Source organism: Mercenaria mercenaria, chromosome 16, assembly GCF_021730395.1.
Source record: "Mercenaria mercenaria strain notata chromosome 16, MADL_Memer_1, whole genome shotgun sequence".
Taxonomy (NCBI): domain Eukaryota; kingdom Metazoa; phylum Mollusca; class Bivalvia; order Venerida; family Veneridae; genus Mercenaria; species Mercenaria mercenaria.
The window spans coordinates 24,850,781-24,874,835 of record NC_069376.1 but is presented as its reverse complement, the minus strand read 5'-3'; the positions used below and the strand labels follow the sequence as shown (position 1 = coordinate 24,874,835).

Below are 24,055 nucleotides of genomic sequence, written 5' to 3'. Positions count from 1 at the left end.
CAGTCAAAGTTATAGGTAGTTTTTAAATTGTGAGGTTACTATTTGATAAATGTGTAAAATTAAGTTTTAGCACTGTTTTCAGACAGTTATTTCCAAAAAATGATGTACCCAGATTCTGGCTGATGTTGTGTCTAAAGATAATTTTTGATAATTCAGAGGCCTCCTCAACAGTCACCAAGGTTTGAGTTGCCACCAAGGTTCCGTAAGAAGATGGGAGGAACATCGCCACCTCAACAGCAACAACAACAACAGTCTACACCATTGAGACGGCCTCCACAGTCTAAACCTCAGCCTGCCACAAGTGAGTTATATTATCTTAAATACTCTGATCTTGATGTAGATGTTCAGCTGTGTGAGTGTTCCATTCTTTCCTTAAAATAAACCACTTTTTTATGCCCCTGCCATAAATTGGGGTGGTGGGGGGGAACATACAGTGTTACCCCTGTTCGTGTGTGTGTGTGTGTGTCAGGAAAGGGTGGTTTTCGTGTCAGGGCCATAACTTTGACATGCATGGTTCGATTTCAGAATAATTTGACACAAGTGATAAGCATGGGTAGATGATGTGTCATGCACAACAACCATTCCACTAGCTGAAAGGTCAGTGTCACAGCCCTTGGTTGAACTTAGCCAATTTTCACTACATATATACTGATAATGTGGTCTTCGTGTCCGGTCCATTACTTTGACATGTTTGGTCCGATTTCAGAATAATTTGACACAAATGATAAGCATGGATAGACAATGTGTCCTGCACAACAATTCAAGGTCAGTGGTTCTACCCAGGTGCCCGCTCGTGATGAAATAATGCACGGAGGGGCACCTGGGGTCTTCCTCCACCATTAAAGCTGGAAAGTCGCCATATGACCTATCATGTGTCGGTGCGACGTTAAATCAACAACAAAAAAAATTCAAGTCAAGGTCACAGTCATTGGTTGAACTTAGCCAACTACATATATACTGATAATGTAGTCTTTGTGTCCGGTCCATAACTTTGACATACATTGTCCGATTTCAGAATAATTTGACACAAATGATAAGCATGGATAGACAATATGTCATGCGCAAACCCATTTCACAAGCTCAAGGTCACAGTCCTTGGTAGAACTTAGCCAATTTTCACTACATATATACTAATAAAGTAAATACTAAGGAAAGTGCTTTTATTCTGTATATTTCGTAAGTTGACCATTTTTCGCAAAACGTCTGCAGAACATACTAGATCCATTTTTAAAAATAGCAAACTTAAAAGAGTACCATAATTTTACAAAAATATTGTTTTCAGTGTCAGATGGAGAGATATATGTAAATAAATTAGCTCAGCATCTTCAAGAAATGAACCAGTCATTACATTTTGAAACAACAGAAGCTGCTGGTGGATATGTTAGCAGTGTGAAAATAAATAAAGCCACTTATGGATCTGGTGGTAGGAATTTTCTTCATACTTAAACTGTGTGGTTCCAAAAGTAAAATGAATTTTTATGCCTCCGAAGGGAGGCATATTAGTTTTCAACTGTCCATCCGTCCGTTCGTTCGTTTGTTAGTTGGTTTGTTCATCACAATGTTAACTTTTTGCATGAAGGCACTTTACTTGCGAACCACTGCACCCAGGACCTTCAAACTTCACATGCTGATATTACTTATTAAGTATAACACCCCTACTGACTTTAGGGTCACCAGGTCAAAGGTCAAGGTCACAGGGGCCAATGTTAACTTTTTGCATGAAGGCACATTACTCGCGAACCACTGCACCCAGGACCTTCAAACTTCACATGCTGATAGTACTTATTGAGTACTCCACCCCTACTGACTTTGGGGTCACCAGGTCAAAGGTCAAGGTCACGGGCCAACGTTAACTTTTTGCATGAAGGCACTTTACTCACAAACTAGTACCCAGGACCTTCAAACTTCACATGCTGATAGTACTTATTGAGTACACCACCCCTACTGACTTTGGGGTCACCAAGGCAAAGGTCAAGGTCACAGGGGCCAACGTTAACTTTTTGCATGAAGGCACTTTACTTGCGTACCACTGCACCCAGGACCTTCAAACTTCACATGCTGATAGTACTTATTGAGTACACCACCCCTACTGACTTTGGGGTCACCAGGTCAAAGGTCAAGATCACAGGGGCCAACGTTAACTTTTTGCATGAAGGCACTTTACTCGCGAACCACTTCACCCAGGACCTTCAAACTTTACATGCTGATAGTACTTATTGAGTACACAACCCCTACTGACTTTGGGGTCACCAGGTCAAAGGTCAAGGTCACAGGGGCCAACGTTAACTTTTTGCATGAAGGCACTTTACTCGCGAACCGCTTCACCCAGGACCTTCAAACTTCACATGCTGATAGTACTTTATGAGTACACCAACCCTACTGACTTTGGGGGTCACCAGGTCAAAGGTCAAGGTCACAGGGGCCAACGTTAACTTTTTGCATGAAGGCACTTTACTTGCGAACCACTTCACCCAGGACCTTCAAACTTCACATGCTGATAGTACTTATTGAGTACACCATCCCTACTGACTTTGGGGTCACCAGGTGAAAGGTCAAGGTGCTGCGGGGGCATCACCATTAGTGACAGCTGTTGTTGTTATGTAACTTCATGAACTCGACTTGCTTTCCTGATTCGTTCAGTTGGAAATGCTATTGATTAGCTAAATAATGTGCCCATTGACACGCATTCAAATTGAAATAGCCAACACCCAATCATTTATATTGGTAATATATCATGATGAGTTGTTATTGTTTAGATTTAACTGATTGCTTTAGGAGAATTTTGATGGACAGCTTGACACATGCACATAGTTGCGATTCATGACCTTTAAAAGTAAATTACTGCCGATGGAGTTAAAAGTGGCTGGGACAAGTTGACACTATTCCAAAGTTGTTGTTTATGCTAGCTTTCCCTGAAACTACTTTTTATGCCCCCAAAGGGAGACATATAGTTTTTGAACCGACGGTCTGTCAGTCTGTCGGTCTGTCTGCAATTTTCGTGTCCGGTCCATATCTTTGTCATCGATGGATGGATTTTCAAATAACTTGGCATGAATGTGTACCACAGTATGACGACGTGTCGCGCGCAAGACCCAGGTCCGTAGCTCAAAGGTCAAGGTCCCACTTAGACATTTAAGGATAGTGCATTGATGGGCGTGTCCGGTCCATAACTTTGTCATCGATGGATGGATTTTCAAATAACTTGGCATGAATGTGTACCACAGTAAGACGACGTGTCGCGCGCAAGACCCAGGTCCGTAGCTCAAAGGTCAAGGTCACACTTAGACTTTAAAGGATAGTGCATTGATGGGCGTGTCTGGTCCATATCTTTGTCATGGATGGATGGATTTTCAAATAACTTGGCTTGAATGTGTACCACAGTAAGACGACGTGTTGCGCGCAAGACCCAGGTCCGTAGCTCAAAGGTCAAGGTCACACTTAGACGTTAAAGGATAGTGCATTATTGGGCGTGTCCGGCCCATATCTTTGTCATCGATGAATGGATTTTCAAATAACTTTGCATGAATGTGTACCACAGTAAGACGACGTGTCGCGCGCAAGACCCAGGTTCCTAGCTCAAAGGTCAAGGTCACACTTAGACGTTAAAGGATAGTGCATTGATGGGCGTGTCCGGTCCATATCTTTGTCATCGATGGATGGATTTTCAAATAACTTGGCATGAATGTGTACCACAGTAAGACGACGTGTCACACGCAAGACCCAGGTCCGTAGCTCAAAGGTCAAGGTCAGACTAAGACGTTAAAGGTCATTTTTCATGATAGTGCATTGATGGGCATGTCCGGTCCATATCTTTGTCATTCATGCATGGATTTTAAAATAACTATGCATGAATGTGTGACACAGTAAGATGACATGTCGCGCGCAAGACCCAGCTCCGTAGGTCAAAGGTCCTAAACTCTAACATCGGCCATAACTATTCATTCAAAGTGCCATCGGGGGCATGTGTTGTCCTATGGAGACAGCTCTTGTTGATTTTTAAATTAACATTACATTTCCATTTGTAATAAATATGGTTACAATTTATTTCGGGTAGGTTTTCATAAGAGAAAACACCGACTATAGATGTATAAAAGGTATATGTTTGTTTCAAAATATCTTTCATAAAATGAACACGAGATGCATATTTTCACAAATGGCGTAGTCATACAAATAGAATTGTTCATGTATGAAAGATAATTTGATATTAAGATACGAAACAAATCTTCTTTTTATTTTCTTATTGTAATCAATGACTATTATCAAATTGTACCCATTTTGTAGTTCCATACTAATAAAAACTAAATTTGATTTTATTCTCTGTAAAATTACCAGATTGATTTCATTCTATGACTTACCTTTAGCACATTTGTACAGACTGATCATGGTCTGCACTGTTTGCTAATCAGTCAGTAAATTTTCATTGAATACCCCTTTGAATGATAAATGGTGGTGCCCAAACGGAATGATAGACCAGTCCATTTTAGAAATTTAGCAGAGTAAAGGTTAATATTTTAGAAAATTCACTAAAATTCTCGGAATATTTATCTCCACAGACATATTTAGGACAGCGAGAGAGGCAGAAGCTGCGGCTGCTAAGAACGCTGTTACAGAATTAAACATGCAACAGAAACAACAAGGTAAATTTTGGTGACCTCTTACACAACAACAGCCTGTCTTAAAATCAGTTCCTGTACTGGTCAGTGGGATAGGTCTGACTTCTAGAAATTATTAAATGTCTACTTATTTAACATTTTTCAGAAAAAATGAGCAAGAATATCATTTGTCATACAACTAAGTAAATATACGCAAGGTTTAGACATAAATGCATTATATATAAAATAATGGAGAATGAAAATTTTATTTGTTTCAGTTCTACGGTTTGGACTGGGCATTGACCAGTACATGCCCTGAATCCTTTGTTTCATGCAATTTTGTGTATTATGAAATTTACTCAGTGTGTAAGTCAACACTTTATGATCCTTATAAAAACTTGCAGGCTTCTAGGAATTCCTTCCCTGGTACACACGCAGCTTAACAAAGTTCAAAGTTTGATGCACCCATGCTTAGCCCAGCGAAAATTTCTTTAAAGTGGCTTAAATGCTGCTTTTTTGTGTGTTTTTGTGTTCAAATGTTTTGGCTTATATTTTTGAAAAAAAAGGTAGAAATTGATACAGTTGAAGTCTGGTCATACAAATTTATGATCTTTCACAGAAAATATTTGTTGAGGTCAGTAAATTTACAGTCTAGTATACTTACAAACAGGTATGTAATCTGTAAGATAAAAATTAACTCTCTCTATTGCATTAGTCATAAAGTAAATAAAAGTGCTGCAAAATAGCAGAAATATTCCAGTATTTTTATAGCTAACTGTATGAAAGCATGATTTTATTTGAGCCGTGCCATGAGAAAACCAACATAGTGGGTTTGCGACCAGCATGGATCCAGACCAGCCTGCGCATCCACGCAGTCTGGTCAGGTTCCATGCTGTTCGCTTTTAAAGCCTATTGGAATTGAAGAAACTGTTAGCGAACAGCATGGATCCTCACCAGACTGCGCGGATGCGCAGGCTGGTCTGGATCCATGCTGGTCGCACACCCACTATGTTGGTTTTCTCATGGCACGGCTCATTTGTATTTAAGGCTGCTGTAAGATTTTGTTACATGTGTTGTAATGTGCAGTTAGAGGTGTGCATGGCCCTTCAAAACAAAAATCATGTTTATTTATTGAGATGCATCTCATGTTTTATGTATATGTAATTGTATAGTGTATGTTTTTCAAGACGTTTTACTGCAGGAAAAAAAATCGCATTACAGCAGAATTTCTGTCATATATATATACCATTGAAATAGCTTCTTTTCAACCGGAGTTAACATTAAAAATTGGACAAAAAAAAATATATATATCCAAGTAATAATCTTGATAAGAAAACTCATTTTCTTTCTTATTTCTCCAAATTCTATTGATCAGCATCTTATTTTATACAAAATGCATGGCTATAATACAGTCAGACCTGTGCATTAAGACCACCTCATAATGCAAGACCAAAAAGACCTCTACTTTTGTTCAAATCCACTCCGTATTTTAAGAAATAAAAAAAAAATGTTTATTCATAAGGGAATACGAGCAGGGTGACAGTGCTGTTGTTGTTACAATTCATTCATTAAAGGCTGGATTTGCTATTTATATTTAGCAAAAAAATACACACAAAAAAAAAAAATATTGAATCTTAATAAATCCACCTCCTCCCTTTTGCAAATGGAAATGTCCACAGGGACATTAATTATGGATCATACGGTTTTTATCTCTCCAGATGGTGGTCATTTTATACAGGTTTTACTGTTATTTCAGACACCTGTCTTATCATTGAAAATCATTCTTGCACCATTTAACACATGCTTTCATTTTGTTACATATAGAAAATCGTCTACCGCTTATAGACTGGAATGAAACAGGTTAGTTATATATTGTACTGGCTGTTTATTATAATGTGAGGGTTGTTAAAAAGCAGGATCTTTAAAAGTAAAGTAACAAAGTTTGACTTATGGTTGTAACATTCTGCAGTCTGATCTTGGTCTGCACTGTTGACAGTTCGCTATTCAGACAGTAAATATTCAGTGAATACCGCCCCCCACCCTTCAAATGATATATGATACTGCCCAAATTGAATGACAGACCAGTCCATTTTAGAAATTTAGCAGGGTAAAGGTTTATTTAGATGTGAATGGTGCCTATAACTACTTAATTTGTGTTGGGAGGATAAAATTTTGCTGGTGCAAATTACATGTATTATGTTGTGGTAAAGTTCCATTTTAAGGTGTTCAGGGTATTACAGATCAAATTCTGCTTGAACTTAACAATGAAGGAAAAAACTCTCTCATTACTTAAGAAATAATGTATAGAAAAACCGTGTTTTAACGTTATTAATACACAGAGAGTGGTTATACATTTGTGGAATAATTTCACGAGGGCATAGCCCGAGTGAATTATTCTGGTGACTTAATACTGAATTTGAGTGTATTAATATAGGTAAAACACAATTTTGCTATACATAATTTCGATTCTGATGTGCCCTTAATCTAAAACAGATAAAATATAGTTGCGCTCTTTCATGGTCGCAACAAAAACATTGACATCACACACGTTAATGTGACATCATTTTAGCAGAAATGTGTATTAACAGAATCAAGCATATTTGAATAAGTAATTAAAAACAAGGTTTGTGTATTTTAACAACCCTCATAATTATGAGTAACACAGTTAGAAACTTGTTGTTGGTAGATAAAAGTTAACTCACCATGTTAAAGATATAGTACTCTTTGGTTCACAGTTTTAAATACAATGCATGGGTTTTAATTATTTATACATAAAATCATATCTTATATGGTATCTTAGACATTTATTACAATATCTAGTAGACCATAAACACATCTTATAATATTTTAATGTAAATGAACTATATTTCATGTATGTTGGCTAAATATAGTTACTAACCATGACATAACATTAACATTATGTAATTAATATTCATTAAAAAACGATTCTTTATCTTATTTTAAAAATAATCATTTGCAAAACTAACACTTTATTAAAATAATTTGTACTTACAATTTGATCATGTTTGAATTTGTTTTTTTGAAATTCATTTTTAGCACAAATTTATTTTAGGCGATTATAATCCAGTGTTAAACTGGGCGGATGAAATGTGTAAGTTACACATAGTGAGTCTCACTGTTTCGTGCGTGTAGTGACTTTGCAGCTTTGTTTCACAATAATATGTAGAATTTTCTCACTTTATGCCCAACTCTTATATAGAAAAAAACTGCTTATGTATAATCAAGTATTACTGCAGTATAACTGCTTTTCTTGCTAATATCTGTGCCCAACTTTGAAGAAGAGGGGTTTATTATTTTGTTCAATGTCAGTCAGTTTGCAGGTCAATCAGTTGACAATTTGGTTTCTGATCAGTAACTAAGGTTTAGTATGCAACCTGGTATTTCAATAACTGGTATATGGAATGAATTGAAACTTCACACCTTGTTTACTGTAATGGTGTAACATGTATTGCACAGGTTCGATAACTCTACAAGAAGTTGTACCCTTTTCCAATTTTAGACATTAATTATGTCTCCCACCACACAGTGGTGTGGGAGACATATTGATTTACTCCAGTTTGTGTGTGTCTGTCTGTCACAAAGCTTGTCCGCACTCTAAGTCGAACATTTCTCATCCGATCTTCACCAAACTTCAACAAAATGTGTCTGCCAATAAGTGCTCAGCCAAGTTCGATAACTGGCCAAATCGGCCTAGGAACTTCGGAATTATGGCCCTTGATTTACCAAAAACACTCAGATTTCTTGCGCAATTTTACCCCTAAACCGGCGCCTATACTACTAGTAATATAGGCGTCCTTTTGGTATCAGGAAAGCGCATGCACATGTGGATTTAGTAAACAGTATATAAAGACTGACTTAATATTTAGATGATCAGGCAGTTGTGGGAGACATGTGCTTTTCTTAGAAGCATCTCTAGTTCATATAACTGTTTTTAGTGAAAAAAGTACAGGTTTCATGTTATGAGGTTGCTTATGAGGTAAGTACATGTGTGAGTTTAAACAATGCTTACAATTTTAGATTTTACTGGCGAACATATAGGCATTTAACCTGAAATATGCCATCAGCTGGAATATTGGTAGCCAGTCACCTGTGATATAACCATTTACCTGAAATATGTGCAAATATGCATCTGAAATATCCACTTAACTGAAACATCAGCAGTAAGTCACCAAAAATACCTGAAAGGCAGGCAATCACTTGAAATATGTGCAAACATGCACCTGAAATGTGTGTAAACATGCACCTGAAATATGTGCAAACATGAACCTGAAATGTTTGCAAGCATGCAACTGAAATGTGTGTAAACATGCAACTGAAATGTGTTTATACATGCACCTAAAATATGTGCAAACATGCATTTGAAATGTCCACTTAACTAAAACACCAGCAGTAAGTCACCAAAAATACCTGAAAGGCAGGCAATCACTTGAAATATGTGCAACATGCATCTGAAATGTGTGCAAACATGCATCTGAAATGTGTGTAAATATGCACCTGAAAAATGTGCAAACGTGCACCTGAAATATGTGCAAACATGCGACTGAAATAAACACCTGAATCACCAGCAGTAAACCACCAAAAATACCTGAAAAGCAGCCAGTTAACTGAAATATGTACTGTAGAAAACAAAGCTGTAGGAAATATGTGTTGATCTGATAGGTGTGAAACAAATATGTGGATATAAAACAAAGAAAATTAAATGTATCATTATTTAACATTAGGAAGTGTTGTAGAATATACTAAATATAGATACCATAGATTGCATATAACAGATATAACAGAAGCTTCTGTTTAGCTTGTTTTCTTGTTAGCTCACCTTGAGCACAAAGTGCTCAAGGTGAGCTTTTGTGATCGCCCTGTGTCCCTTGTCATCTGTCGTCTGTCCGTCGTCAACATTTTGACTGTTAACACTCTAGAGGTCCCAATTTTGGCCCAATCTTAATGAAATTTGGTCAGAATGTTACCCTAAATAAAATCTTGGACTGTCAAATCAAATATAAAGCTTGTTAACACTCTAGAGGCCACATTTATGACCATATCTTAATGAAACTTGGTCTAAACTAGCTCCAAAGTCAAGGTCACTCTTATAGGTCAAAGGTTATCATGGTCTGTTTCGTGTCCGGTCCATAACTCTGCTATCCATGAAGGGATTTTTAAATAACTTGGCATAAATGTTTACCAAAATGAGGCAATATGTCATGCGCAAGATCCAGACCCCTAGGTCCCAGGTCAAGGTCACACTTAGAAATCAAATGTTAGTTTATACTAATTTGTTTAAGCTCGATTGTGATGAAAGCTTTAAGCTTATTGTAACCTCTCTCGAGTCTGCTTCCTGGAAAAGCCAGTACTTGTGTCATATGAGAAGTCATGGTCATGACTCCAATGGGGCTCAAACCCATGACCCCTGGATTGAGTGGCCGACACCTTATCCACTAGACCACCATTCCCCTCCATAACTCTGCCATTCATCAAGGGATTTTGAAATTACTTACCATAAATGTTCCTCATAATTAGACGACTTGTCATGCGCAAGATCCAGACCCCTAGCTCAAAGGTCAAGGTCACACTTACAGATAAAAGGTTAACATGGTCTGTTTCTTGGCTGGTTCATAACTCTGCCATTTATCAGGGGATTTGAAATAATTTGAAACAAATGTTAACCATATTGAAAATGTGTGTCAGGCTTATGACCCGGGCCTCTTAGGTCAAAGTCAAGGTCACAAAATGATGTGTGATTTTTATATGCATACAGCTGTAGCATTCTTGGGTACGCTTCTGGGGCATTTGTCACCAATAGTGACAGCTCTTGATTTTATTTGAAAACTTTAACCTGTAAACACTAACAAAATTTTGTGAAAGTGAAATACCTGGTCAATAGGTCAGGTGAGCGATACAGGGCCTTCATTGTCCTCTTGTTTTTATACAGCATTTTTTATGAGGTGACAAATCAAGAACAAGAAAATTATATGCTTGGGGATGCTCCAATGGTTGTAGTATAAAAAAGATTGCTTTTGTGTATTTTGTCTGTTAAAATATGATTTTAAATTTGCACATGTTACAGACTTGATGTTTATATATTATTTTAGTAGTATTAGATCATTTAATTTGAAGATACAAGGTACTATGCACTTATTTGGCATTGATTCGCATTCCATACAATACATGTGCTATAAAGCTGCTTAAAGGTACATGAACTTTCTGTAAATTATGTTAGAGCTTTATCAGTTAACTTCCCAAGTTTATGTTGTTATTTTGTTGCGTTTTACCTATATGAGCTTTTTATGCCCTTGAAGGTGGGCATATTAAAATTGCACTCTGTTCATGAGTATGTGTGTGTGTGTGTGTGTGTGAGTGAGTGCATGTGTGCATCCGGTCAATTCTTGTCCAAGCTGAAACTCTCTTGACATCTTGACAGAAATGTTCACCATAATGAGTCGACGTGTCATGCGCAAGACCCGGACCCCTAGCTCCAAAGTCAAGGTCACTCTTACAGGTCAAAGGTTATCATGGTCTGTTTCGTGTCCGGTCCATAACTCTGCTATCCATGAAGGGATTTTTAAATAACTTGGCATAAATGTTTACCAAAATGAGGCAGTATGTCATGCGCAAGATCCAGACCCCTAGGTCCCAGGTCAAGGTCACACTTAGAAATCAAATGTTAGTTTATACTAATTTGTTTAAGTTCGATTGTGATGAAAGCTTTAAGCTTATTGTAACCACTCTCGAGTCTGCTTCCTGGAAAAACCAGTACTGGTGTCATATGAGAAGTCATGGTCGTGACTCCAATGGGGCTCAAACCCATGACCCCTGGATTGAGTGGCCGACACCTTATCCACTAGACCACCATTCCCCTCCATAACTCTGCCATTCATCAAGGGATTTTGAAATTACTTACCATAAATGTTCCTCATAATTAGACGACTTGTCATGCGCAAGATCCAGACCCCTAGCTCAAAGGTCAAGGTCACACTTAGAGATAAAAGGTTAACATGGTCTGTTTCTTGGCTGGTTCATAACTCTGCCATTTATCAGGGGATTTGAAATAATTTGAAACAAATGTTAACCATATTGAAAATGTGTGTCGGGCTTATGACCCGGGCCTCTTAGGTCAAAGTCAAGGTCACAAAATGATGTGTGATTTTTATATGCATACAGCTGTAGCATTCTTGGGTATGCTTCTGGGGCATTTGTCACCAATAGTGACAGCTCTTGATTTTATTTGAAAACTTTAACCTGTAAACACTAACAAAATTTTGTGAAAGTGAAATACCTGTACTGAAGTATGAGAATAAATCATATCTTGATCTAGGCACGGCACTGACTCATGGGTATGATGAATGGAAAAAAAAGTAGAAAGTTGATATTGTTATTATGTGATCAATTTTAATAATTGTTTATTCTGAAAATACAGAAATTTGTTTTTGACAAGATCTTTGATTTTCATAACTACCATTAAATCATTATTATTTGTGTGAGCTTTGTGGTCCTCATGATCTGTCTTGCTTCTTTTCACAGAATTAAATCCCACTGAAGAGAGAAAATTTCTATTAAATTTATTCTATCTGTAAAATTGAAAGCAACAAATTCATATTCTTACTCAATATTCTGTTTGACAGAAACCGTGGAATTTGATATTTTCACAGAATATTGGCTTTGGTAATGCTCCGTAACAGTTAAATATGAAATTTTTTTTTTGTTCTTTTTAGGAGGAAGAGTATCATAATTTCATATTTATGATTAGGACTACCTGACATATTAAAATCTGTCCTTACTTGCAAAGTATTTGCAAAATGATAGCTTCAGTTGATGATAGAAAATGTGCCTCGGTTTTTTGTGTGTGGATAGAAAGTGTGCCCATTTCATGTTTGGATAGAAAATATGGACATTGTGTTGTGTGGATAGAAAATGCTTTCCTGTTTCCTGTGTGAGTAGAAAGTGTGCCCCAGTTTTAGGTGTAGATAGAAGATCTGTCCTTGTTTCTTGTGTGTATAGAAATTGTGCCCTTGTTTCTTATGTGAATAGAAAATGTACCATAGTTTCATGTGTGGATAGAAAACATGACTCAGTTACATACGTGGATAGAAAGTATGCCTCTGTTTCATGTGTGGATAGAAAGCATGACCCAGTTTCATGTGTGGATAGAAAGTATACCCCAAATTTCACGTGTAGATAGAAAATAAGCGCCTGTTTCATGGGTGTACAGAAAGTACAATCATGTATACCCATATTTCATGTATGGATGGAAATTTTGCGCTGTTTCATTTGTTAATAGGAAATGAACCCCTGTTTCATGTATAGATAGAAAATGTGACCCTGTTCCATATGTTGAAGCAGTTACTTGTAAAAAAAATTCTTTAAACTTAAACTTTTGTACATAAAATTTGCATTAAATCATTCTGAAAAATGTCATTTAACAAAACTTATTCGTTCATTTAGTGTTCTCACTTGTGTAAGTTTGCATGAAGGTATGTTGTTTTCCCTCTTTTTATAATCATAACCTTAGAATGGGTACTTTCGCGTTGTTATCTCATTAATATTCACAAACATTATGACTTTAATATAAAATGAGCAGGAATGTCTTGAAACATCAGCCATAAGTAATGAATTTTGAGAAATGCAAAATATTCACAAAATAAAATTGATCCCAAAAATACCCAATCTAAAGTCTGATTGTTTTACTGACTGCACTTTTTACATTAACATTTAGCCATTTTATTTTCTTCATTTTGGTTCAGTATTAGTTATCTTGACATTGCTGCGTTATATATCAGCACCCTTCTTAAACTTGTAGCTTTAAATTTTCAGCCAGGGAAGAGACAGTTGGTTCTTCATTACCACGGGAACAGCTTGCAAAAGTGAAATCGAGAGTAAAGGAAGTAAGTTCTTTTATACTTAAAATTTCAAGTTTAATTTTTTCCCTTTTACTGTTGTTGTCAATGACAATGACTATGTAAATTATGGTTATAAAGGAAAATGGTTTTCATTATTTACAAGGAAAATTCTGTTGCTATGATAATATAATAAAGCCAAACTATTGTATTTGCAGCAAACATCTTTCAGGGGCTAGCAGCTCTATACTTAGGGCAGTCACAGATCAGGCCTATTTATGCTTTTCCTATATCCTAAATGTATTTATGTCTCCCACCACACAGTGGTCTTGTAGACAAATTGATTTACTCCTGTTTGTCTCTGTCTGTCACAAAGCTTGTGCGCACTCTTTAAGTCGAATACTGATCTTCACCAAACTTGAACAAAATGTGTTTGACCATAAGACCTTGGCCAAGTTCGATAACTAGCCAAATCGGCCAAGGCACTTTGGAATTATGGCCCTTGAACATAATTACAAACAACTACAGGTGCAGCATTGTTTACCGGTTACTCCACTACCGATACAGCATTGTAGAACGTGCAGCATTTCGGTTACTCCAACACTACTGATACAGCATTGTGGACCAGTTACTCGAACATTTGAATACCAATAGTCCACAAACACAAAGACAGACTTACTATTCAGATGATTAGGCAGTTGTGGGAAACATGCTTTTTTCTCAAAAGTACCTCTAGTTTTGACATGATTTGACCTTGATATTTAACTGAGAAATGATATTTAAGGTGAAGATGAGGGTAAAATTGGCCTCTCTCTTACAAAGTGGTTTCAGATTTGTATTGAGAATCTTCTCTGTTAATGATAGAAAGGTGATTGCCCACTCACTTAGCTCAATAGGGAGAAGACAGATCTACGGACCACAGGGTAGTAGGTTCGATATAAGTTAGCAGATATAAGTGATGAATAGGTTTTTACTGGTACAGTAACACTGCATAGGTTAACTGCATACAGTTACACAACTGAAAATGTTTTGAAAAACAGCGTAAAACTCTGAACTTAACCCAAGAAGAAAGAAGAACAGGGATTTGTTTTTAATCAGTATTTTCTTCAATAATATTGCTAACTGTGAGAAAAGTGTTCAATGCAAAAAGGGTTACTGCCTATAAACATGGCATAATGTATGATGTTGTATGTATGGTATAATATGTTACAGTATAATTTCTGATACAAGACTAGTTAAATGTACCAGAGTCTTATATAGTCAGCTGTCTGAAAGTCAGTTATTGTTAGATAGAAATTGTTTGATTACAGATTTTAGAGAACAAGAAGAATGGGTTATGGGGAACTAGGATACCACATGAATATAAAGAGCGGTTCAAGGAGGAGCCACCGGCCGAACTCATGAAGCTTATAAAATCATGGAGTGACATCGCAAAAGTCGAACCGTAAGATTTAAAAATTGTTAATTTAATATCAGCTAAAAGCTTACAACCTTTTATGAACTGAATGAAATGTTATATTATGAAAAAGTGGTAATCTTGCAAAATGAAGGAATGTTTGAGACATTTGTCAAAATATGGTCTGAACGGGATTTGTACATGCTTCCCAGTTTTCATATTTTTGTGTATCTCGTAGTTGCTTCAACAGACAATATCAAAGGTCCAATACTAAGGAAAGTGAACATTTTAATTTCTTTTAAAAAGCACAGAAACTATTTCATTTTATTGGAAAATGAAAGTTGGTATGTAGAAATTCGAAATAAATCGCAGCACATGAACAATTATTTTTCTATGAAGTATGAAGAAAGTTAAAAAGACCTGGGGGGTCATTCTGTCGATTCATTGAAATTTCAACATAATACACATACATTTCTTTGAGTTCCATAGACCTTCTGTAAATTTTGACCTGCCAGTCTTCATTATTTAGTGTCTTGCAGAAGTCTATGCACTGTCTATGAAAAAAATTGCCAACTCACTTTCCCTTAGTAATGGACCTTTAAATACCAACAAATGAATATAAATTGATATTCTAGGCTTGAAATTGATAATAAAAATTGTATTTCACCATGAATGACCATGATCATTACATTTAGTGCCTACAAAATTAAATGGTTTAAAAACACATCACGTGCGAAGTTAGTTATGCTGAAACAAAATTCCATATAAATACCTTTTTCAGTCACTTGTAATATAGTTACATTCACCAAGACTAATGTAAGCACAATTGAAGAGAAATTTTGGTATGCATGCGTTTTAACTCAGTACACTGTTTCTACAATAGCAAGGTAATACACAGGTCAGTGAGTCTTTAAGCACCATATGAAGAGTTTTATTGAATTTTTTTCAGTGTGCCAAGTACAGATAGAGAGCTAGTTTATCCAGTTACTGAAGATCCAAATATGGTAAGTATAGAGGAAATGAATATCCCTAGACACAACTTTTTTAAAACATGGACAATGTGTTTTTAAAATGAATGACTCCTCTGTGCAAAAAGTGGATAACTCCATTGACTTAAATATTAAGGACTTATTCACTTTTTGCATGAAAATGACGATAACTCATTATTGTGTACAATGCATAAATTTGCTATATATTTACATGCGCCCTATTCTTTTCCATTGAAAATTAGACCTTCATATTGTATGAACAGCAAACAGAAAGGCACGAAATTTACGTCATCGCTGCTTAGTGATAACTGACCACTGTTTTGACGACCTCCACATATAGTCAGGGAGAACGTTCCTTAGATGACGTCACAATTATTTAGTTATTCTGTGTGATGAACAGAATGGCCGGGAAGCTGATTTTAATGTTGAATGCCACAAAATATGTGCAATCTATTGAGTCGGCTAAACGATGTAATCGTTTTGACGAGTCCTTGCTATCCAGCGATTCTCTAAGTCTAAATGGACCAAATAACACAGTGAAGCGATGTAGTTCCATTAGATTTCTCAAACTTCAAACAGTTCACTGCAAGAATGAAATTAAGTTGCGTGAATTCCCTTTGCTATTACCAATATACGATGTAATCTGTCATATTTATGACTTGTAATTGTGCAATACTCGAATGTAACTCATTAAGCATAAATGTGCATTTTATGAATTGCGCAGGCTTACAAAGCTTGCGTGACATCCAGCGAAAGACAAAAAATAGTTCCACAGGGCTCCAGATAAGATGCGTATTAGCGTAAATTACGTATAGAAATAATGCAAATACGCATGTCTAATAATTTCTAAACGTATATAAAATTACAGAAATGCACACAGTGCTTTTTTAAAAACAAAATCTGAATCATCTGGATGCGTTAGGTAACATAGCCGATCCCGATCAGCCTTAATTCTCCCACATTGAACGTATACACGCATCGTATGATTTCTATAAACTTTGCGTGGGTTTCTACACACACACATGAATTTTGCAGTCAGTAAACGAATAAATTATCAGCAGAAGAAGCTCTTACTGGTTTGTTTAGTTACTACAGATATTAAAAATAATTTTAATTCTTATTTTTCGAGAAATAAACAAATCGGCGAAACATTAAATTGTATTTTCTTGTAGTTTTTGAAATCGAAAGTAGATCGTCTATGTTTGGCGAAATGAAACAACTTTTTTTATGAAAAGATTTAAATAAGAGGTAATTTAACCGTAAACTTCAATGTCAGATACTGCCAATTGCTGCTAAACGTCTTCGTATCATCACAGTTTGTAAAATATATATTGTTCAAACTGGAGAAAAGTGTAATCGTATCCGGATATAATATTTTGGGTAAATATCGAGCTGTGTTATGAAATTTTAAGAAAAAAAACTAAAAACAAACTGAAACTGGTAGACTATACTGTCAGTACATCAATCATTAGCCGACTCAGGCCATTCAGGCCTTTGATAATATCATCTTGTTTAGAAATAGAAAGGAAATATAATGTAAATATAAGAAATGAAACAATTTTTTTCGGTGTTCATGCGAAATGAATGGCAGAATAGGATGGGCAAATTAAACATGAATTGCTAGTTTAATTTGCCAATCCTATTCTGTCATTCATTTCGCATGAACACCGAAAAAAATTGTTTCATTTCTTATACGTTTGTAGTATGGAATGGATTGGAATGTTCTGTTTTTTGTTCACTCGAAATAATCTGATGAGGCAAATATTTTTTGAGTGAATATTTTCTACTTTAACTTATAAACATTAGTGAACTGGTACTGGACATGACATGGATAATGAGATTGGACTGTAATTAACGTAAAGTTATTAATTTCATTGAAAACTAAACCACTTTTATAATGCATCCTTACAATGACATTTAATTTTGCATTTTACTCAAGGCAAACGGAGATAAAACTCCACATAAACAGAACAGTCCTCAGAACTCAACTGTAACTGCTGTAAAACGGAACAGTATAGATAAATCAGCTGTAGAATCTCCATGTAAACAAGAAGTAAAAGATTTGTATGGTCTCTATGTTGAAACTAAAGATAAACAGCTGTCAGTTTTAAAGGTATATTTGATAGAGCTGTTACAATTTTGATTTCATTTATTTGGCATGAGCTTATTTCATTTGAGTTATGTTTGACAGTGCTCCAGGTAGGTGGCGTGTATGTGAATTTTGCACTAATAATACCAAAGTATATTATTACATGATTTATGATTTTTGAGTACAAGTTAATCCAGAACGTAGAAATTTACATGAAACACTTAACATAATTTATGTAATTTTAGTTTCTGATTTGAGATTTTGGAAACGGATATAAATTGTAAATAATCCTTTTTCAGTCTGCTCTCTTTTAGTTAGAAATCTTGTAAGGATTCTTATTCATTCATTTATCTTATTTGCCTGCAACTTTTCCATATTTTCCAATTCATCTGCTTGCTAACAAAACTTTAAATAATTACTGCTAGGGTAAAACATACAATCTGGAGCACAGAGTTGCAAACAGCGGTTTATTTGCTTGTATACTTAATTGTGTTGGTGCCATAGAAAATAAGCCGTTAGAAGTTTCTTATTACATGACTCTTTATATAGAAATCATGGGTCCATAGTTAGTGCCACATGTCCTTGAATGGTTTATTTTAAATACATGTTTTATGGGCTAAGAAGTCAAAAATTTAAAAATAAAACTGTGAAAATTAATATCTGATGTCATGGGAAAAAGTTCTTACCAGATGGCTTGCCGGTCAATAGTCAAAACTTTGTGCCTTGGGCAATAGTTTAGACTATTGACAAACAAGTCATATTTAAGTATATACTGGTACTAGCGAATGACAGCTGTATGCACAAGGGAATCTAAGTTGTCGAAAGAATTGTTGCTTTTTGTTAACTGCCTCATTAATTTTATGTTAAATATTTCCATTTAGCTAACAACATACTTAAGATTTAAGGATCATTTACTAGTAGATAACAATTTATCAAATTTAACAAAAGTTCTGAACAACTGGTCAGTTGACTTAATATCTGTGTTTTTTTCTGCTAGAAAGAATCGGTGACAATTCTAGGTATGCAAAATAGTTATTTTAACTTCTTAGCATTTTTAGCTCATCTGATTTTTTGAAAAAAAATGATGAGTTATTGTCATCACTTGAGCGGTTGTCGGCGTCGGCGTCGGCGTCTGCGTCGGCGTTGCCTGGTTAAGTTTTATGTTTAGGTCAGCTTTTCTCCTAAACTATCAAAGCTATTGCTTTGAAACTTGGAATACTTGTTCACCATCATAAGCTGACCCTGTATAGCAAGAAACATAACTCCATCTTGCTTTTTGCAAGATTTATGGCCCCTTTTGTACTTAGAAAATATCAGATTTCTTGGTTAAGTTTTATGTTTAGGTCAACTTTTCTCCTAAACTATCAAAGCTATTGCTTTGAAACTTGGAATACTTGTTCACCATCATAAGCTGACCCTGTACATCAAGAAACATAACTCCATCTTGCTTTTTGCAAGATTTATTGCCCCTTTTGGACTTAGAAAATCAGTTTTTCTTGGTTAAGTTTTATGTTTAGGTCAGCTTTTATCCTAAACTATCAAAGCTATTGCTTTAAACTTGCAACACTTGTTCACCATCATAAGTTGACCCTGTATAGCAAGAAACATAACTCCGTCCTGCTTTTTGCAAGATTTATGGCCCCTTTTGGACTTAGAAAATATCAGATTTCTTGGTTAAGTTTTATGTTTAGGTCAACTTTTTCTCTTAAACTATCAAAGCTATTGCTTTGAAACTTGCAACACTTGTTCACCATCATAAGCTGACCCTGTACAGCAAGCAACATAACTCCATCCTGCTTTTTGCAATACTTATTGCCCCTTTTGGACTTAGAAAATCATTTTCTTGGTTGAGTATTATGTTTAAGTCAACTTTTCTCATAAACTATCAAAGCTATTGCTTTAAAACTTGCAACAGTTTTTCACCATCATAAGTGGACACTGTACATCAAGAAACATAACTCTATCCTGCTTTTTGCAAGAATGATGGCCCTTTTTAGACTTAGAAAATCATGGGTAGGACAATATTTCTATTACACAAAAAAAATCAGATGAGCGTCAGCACCCGCAAGGCGGTGCTCTTGTTACAATTTACAAGTTTTGCAAAGCAAGGGATCATTAAAAATTTCAGTGGATAAAAGTATGTCCATGCTAAATGTACATTGATATTGCAGGTAAGGAATAAAAATGGAGCAATATAGGGTGACCACAGGTGGCACCCTATAGATTTCATTACATTCTAGGTGAAATCAAGTGTTTATCTTTCTTTGCTAATGGGCTCAGCTTTATGTTAATTTGTTAAAACTGTTGGATTTTGCATGTAATTTAGTTAAGAAATTTTTTCAGTACACAAACTGGCCTGTATGTTAACTTGGTAAAGCACCTGAGCATAAGGTCCTCAATAGTATTACTGTTGAAACACTAGAGGTGTCAAGATTTGTCCATTTAGAAACCATTTGAAACCTGGTTATTTGGAGTCAAAAAGCAGGTCACTAGGTCAAACCATAGATAAACCTTGTTAGCACAATTAGGTCATTTTTTTTCTACCTGATCTACATGAAACTTGGCAAGAATGATTATTTATGTGAAATCTGGTTCAGTTTTGAAATTTGATCATCTGGGTTTAAAAAACTAGGTCACTGGGTCAAATGATAGAAAAACTGTGTTGACACTCTAGGTGCCCTATTTTTAACCTGATTTAAATGACCCTGTTCGGAGTATTTGTTTTGATGAAATCTAGGTTAAGTTTGAAACTGGATAACATTGGATAAAAAAAAACAGGTCACCAAATCAAATTTTAGGAAAACATACTTAATGCTGTTGAGGACACATTTTCTGCCTGATTTACATGGTACTTGGTCAAAATGTCTTATGAAAGCTAGATCAAGATTGAAACTAAATCATCTGAACATAGAAAACTAAGACACTAGGTCATAGAAAATCCTTGTTAACATTCCAGGGGTCACAATTTCTGCCTGATCTTCATGAAACCTGCTAGGAATGTATGTCCTAATAGATTGTTATGTCAGCTTTGGCACCGTGGGTCAAAACTTGAGAAAACTGTTTGAAATCTTCGAAAAATGGTCAGATTTCGTATTTGATCTCTATAGAACCTTGTTAGAGTGTTTATCTTGGTATCTATTTCAAACTAAGATACCTGGTTTACTCAGGTGAGTGATACAGGGTGTTCATGGTTCTACTATTTAGTATGTTTAGAAAGTATGTAGCCCTACAATTAAACCAGATCACTTGAGGTCTGGGTCTTGTATTAGCCATGTAGTATTCTAATTGTGAATGTATATGCCAGTTTATCCATCCATGTATTAAAAGATTGAACAAAAGGACCAAAACGTCCTAGGTCGCTCACCTAAAGGTTGAGCTCGCATTGAATGGTCAAATATTTAAGGTCACTTTTTCTTGTCTGGTCAAAACTTCTGTATTCCTTTTGAATGGTAATCCACATAACTCAGGAAGTCTGAAACCATTAGCTCAAATGTCATCATCATTATAGGGGTCAGATATTTTAAGTGATTACCGGTATACCTCCGTGCATTCTTTCTTCACAAGCGGGCACCTTGATAGAACCACCGACATTCCATAAGCAGTATTGAATATATGAGCCATGCCATGAGAAAACCAACATAATGGCTTTGCGACCAGCATGGATCCAGACCAGCCTGCGCATCCGCGCAGTCTGGTCAGGATCCATGCTGTTCGCTTTCAAAGCCTATTGTTATTAGAGAAACTGTTAGCGAACAGCAAGGATCCTGACCAGACTGCGCGGATGCGCAGGCTGGTCTGGATCCATGCTGGTCGCAAAGCCACTATGTTGGTTTTCCCATTGCGCGGCTCATATGTAGCATTATGCACAGTTTCCAGATCAAACTTTGTTTCTGCAGGGTAAGAATCTTAGTTATTAACCTATACTGGAAAGAGATTGACTGAATAAGTTTGTACATGAAATTGTGAAAACACATTAATTCAGCAAGGGTCTAGTATATTGTCCACCTGTCATCATATAGTATAGCTGTTTTATATCATTTTACCAAGTGATTTTCACGAAGTTCATAAGGGAGGTCACTACTTTGTGGTGGGTCTTTATATCGGTTGTTTACCCAACAACTACAGTTAGTAGCATATTAGTTTAGGTTGTTCTATTGATACATAAACCTTCAAACGTTTCCAACACTGAATCAAATAAAACAATTTGAAAAGAAGAGATGAAAAAATAAGTATTTACCTGATTAGTTTTTATTAGCTCATCTGATTTTTTGAAAAAAAATGATGAGTTATTGTCATCACTTGAGCGGTTGTCGGCGTCTGCGTCGGCATTGCCTGGTTAAGTTTTATGTTTAGGTCAGCTTTTCTCCTAAACTATCAAAGCTATTGCTTTGAAACTTGGAATACTTGTTCACCATCATAAGCTGACCCTGTATAGCAAGAAACATAACTCCATCTTGCTTTTTGCAAGATTTATGGCCCCTTTTGTACTTAGAAAATATCAGATTTCTTGGTTAAGTTTTATGTTTAGGTCAACTTTTCTCCTAAACTATCAAAGCTATTGCTTTGAAACTTGGAATACTTGTTCACCATCATAAGCAGACCCTGTACATCAAGAAACATAACTCCATCTTGCTTTTTGCAAGATTTATTGCCCCTTTTGGACTTAGAAAATCAGTTTTCTTGGTTAAGTTTTATGTTTAGGTCAGCTTTATCCTAAACTATCAAAGCTATTGCTTTAAAACTTGCAACACTTGTTCACCATCATAAGTTGACCCTGTATAGCAAGAAACATAACTCCGTCCTGCTTTTTGCAAGATTTATGGCCCCTTTTGGACTTAGAAAATATCAGATTTCTTGGTTAAGTTTTATGTTTAGGTCAACTTTTCTCTTAAACTATCAAAGCTATTGCTTTGAAACTTGCAACACTTGTTCACCATCATAAGCTGACCCTGTACAGCAAGCAACATAACCCCATCCTGCTTTTTGCAATAATTATTGCCCCTTTTGGACTTAGAAAATCATTTTCTTGGTTGAGTATTATGTTTAAGTCAACTTTTCTCATAAACTGTCAAAGCTATTGCTTTAAAACTTGCAACAGTTTTTCACCATCATAAGTGGACACTGTACATCAAGAAACATAACTCTATCCTGCTTTTTGCAAGAATGATGGCCCTTTTTAGACTTAGAAAATCATGGGTAGGACAATATTTCTATTACACAAAAAAAATCAGATGAGCGTCAGCACCCGCAAGGCGGTGCTCTTGTTTGGATATGAAATACAGTTGTAGCAATTAAAGTACAAATGGTTATTTTCAATGTTCTTTTCCAGACGTTAGAAATTCCAAAAGATCAGCAGATCACAAGCAATGATCCAGTGACAGTTTACATGGCGTATATTCATACACCAGGCTATTTCTGTGTACAAAGAGAAGACAGTGATATAGACAACATTGCTGAAAGTTTACAGACTCATTGTCAGGTATAAAGTAGACATTAAACTTATTGTCAGATACAAAATAGACAGTGAATTCAATTCTTTATGGACATTTCACGAACTATTGTCTGTTATATAAGTAGAGGATAAATTCTTTACTGACATTCCACAAACTTATTGTCAGGTATGTAAAGTAGACAATGAATTCTTTACTGACATTATTGCATTATTGTACCCCCCTCCCTTGTAGACACAACAAACAATTTTTTTTTTTGCAGAGTTATGGGACTTTGTTTTTTGTTATTAACTATATACATGCAGTCTGCATATGCAATCTTGAACGCACCAACTCTCCTCATCCCCGTGACACAATTTAATGAAACTTCACAAAAGTGTTCAGTAACAACAGTAGTAGTGCATGATGCACGTTAGGTTCTTTCAGAAAAAAAATTGCAGAGTTATGGGACTTTGTTCTTTGTTACTATACTATATACATAGACACAATCTTGTGTGCACCAACGCTCCTCATCCCCTTGACACAGTTTAATGAAATTTCACACAAGTGATCAGTAACAACAGTAGTTGTGTATGGTGCATGTTAGGTTCTTTTAGAAAAATGTTCTGCACAGTTATGGGACATTGTTTTTAGCTCGACTATTCAAAGAATAGTCTAGCTATTCTACTCACCCTGGCGTCGGCGTCGGCG

General features: G+C 35.9%; 1 protein-coding gene across 5 annotated transcripts in view; it reads left to right on the top strand.

Annotated features, from left to right (window-relative positions):
• Positions 1-24,055, top strand: part of LOC123541031 (tudor domain-containing protein 7B-like) — a 68,275-nt gene that overhangs the window by 10,824 nt on the left and 33,396 nt on the right. Inside the window, exons 7-16 of one of the 5 annotated variants that reach the window (XM_053526408.1) lie at positions 157-301; positions 1,283-1,423; positions 4,554-4,637; positions 6,417-6,452; positions 7,666-7,704; positions 13,419-13,489; positions 14,752-14,885; positions 15,787-15,841; positions 17,766-17,939; positions 23,245-23,394. In XM_053526408.1, coding sequence (XP_053382383.1) covers positions 157-301; positions 1,283-1,423; positions 4,554-4,637; positions 6,417-6,452; positions 7,666-7,704; positions 13,419-13,489; positions 14,752-14,885; positions 15,787-15,841; positions 17,766-17,939; positions 23,245-23,394 — 1,029 coding nt within the window. The remainder of the gene's footprint in view (positions 1-156; positions 302-1,282; positions 1,424-4,553; positions 4,638-6,416; positions 6,453-7,665; positions 7,705-13,418; positions 13,490-14,751; positions 14,886-15,786; positions 15,842-17,765; positions 17,940-23,244; positions 23,395-24,055) is intronic. The other 4 variants (XM_045326379.2, XM_045326381.2, XM_045326380.2 and 1 more) reach the window with 4 other exon arrangements.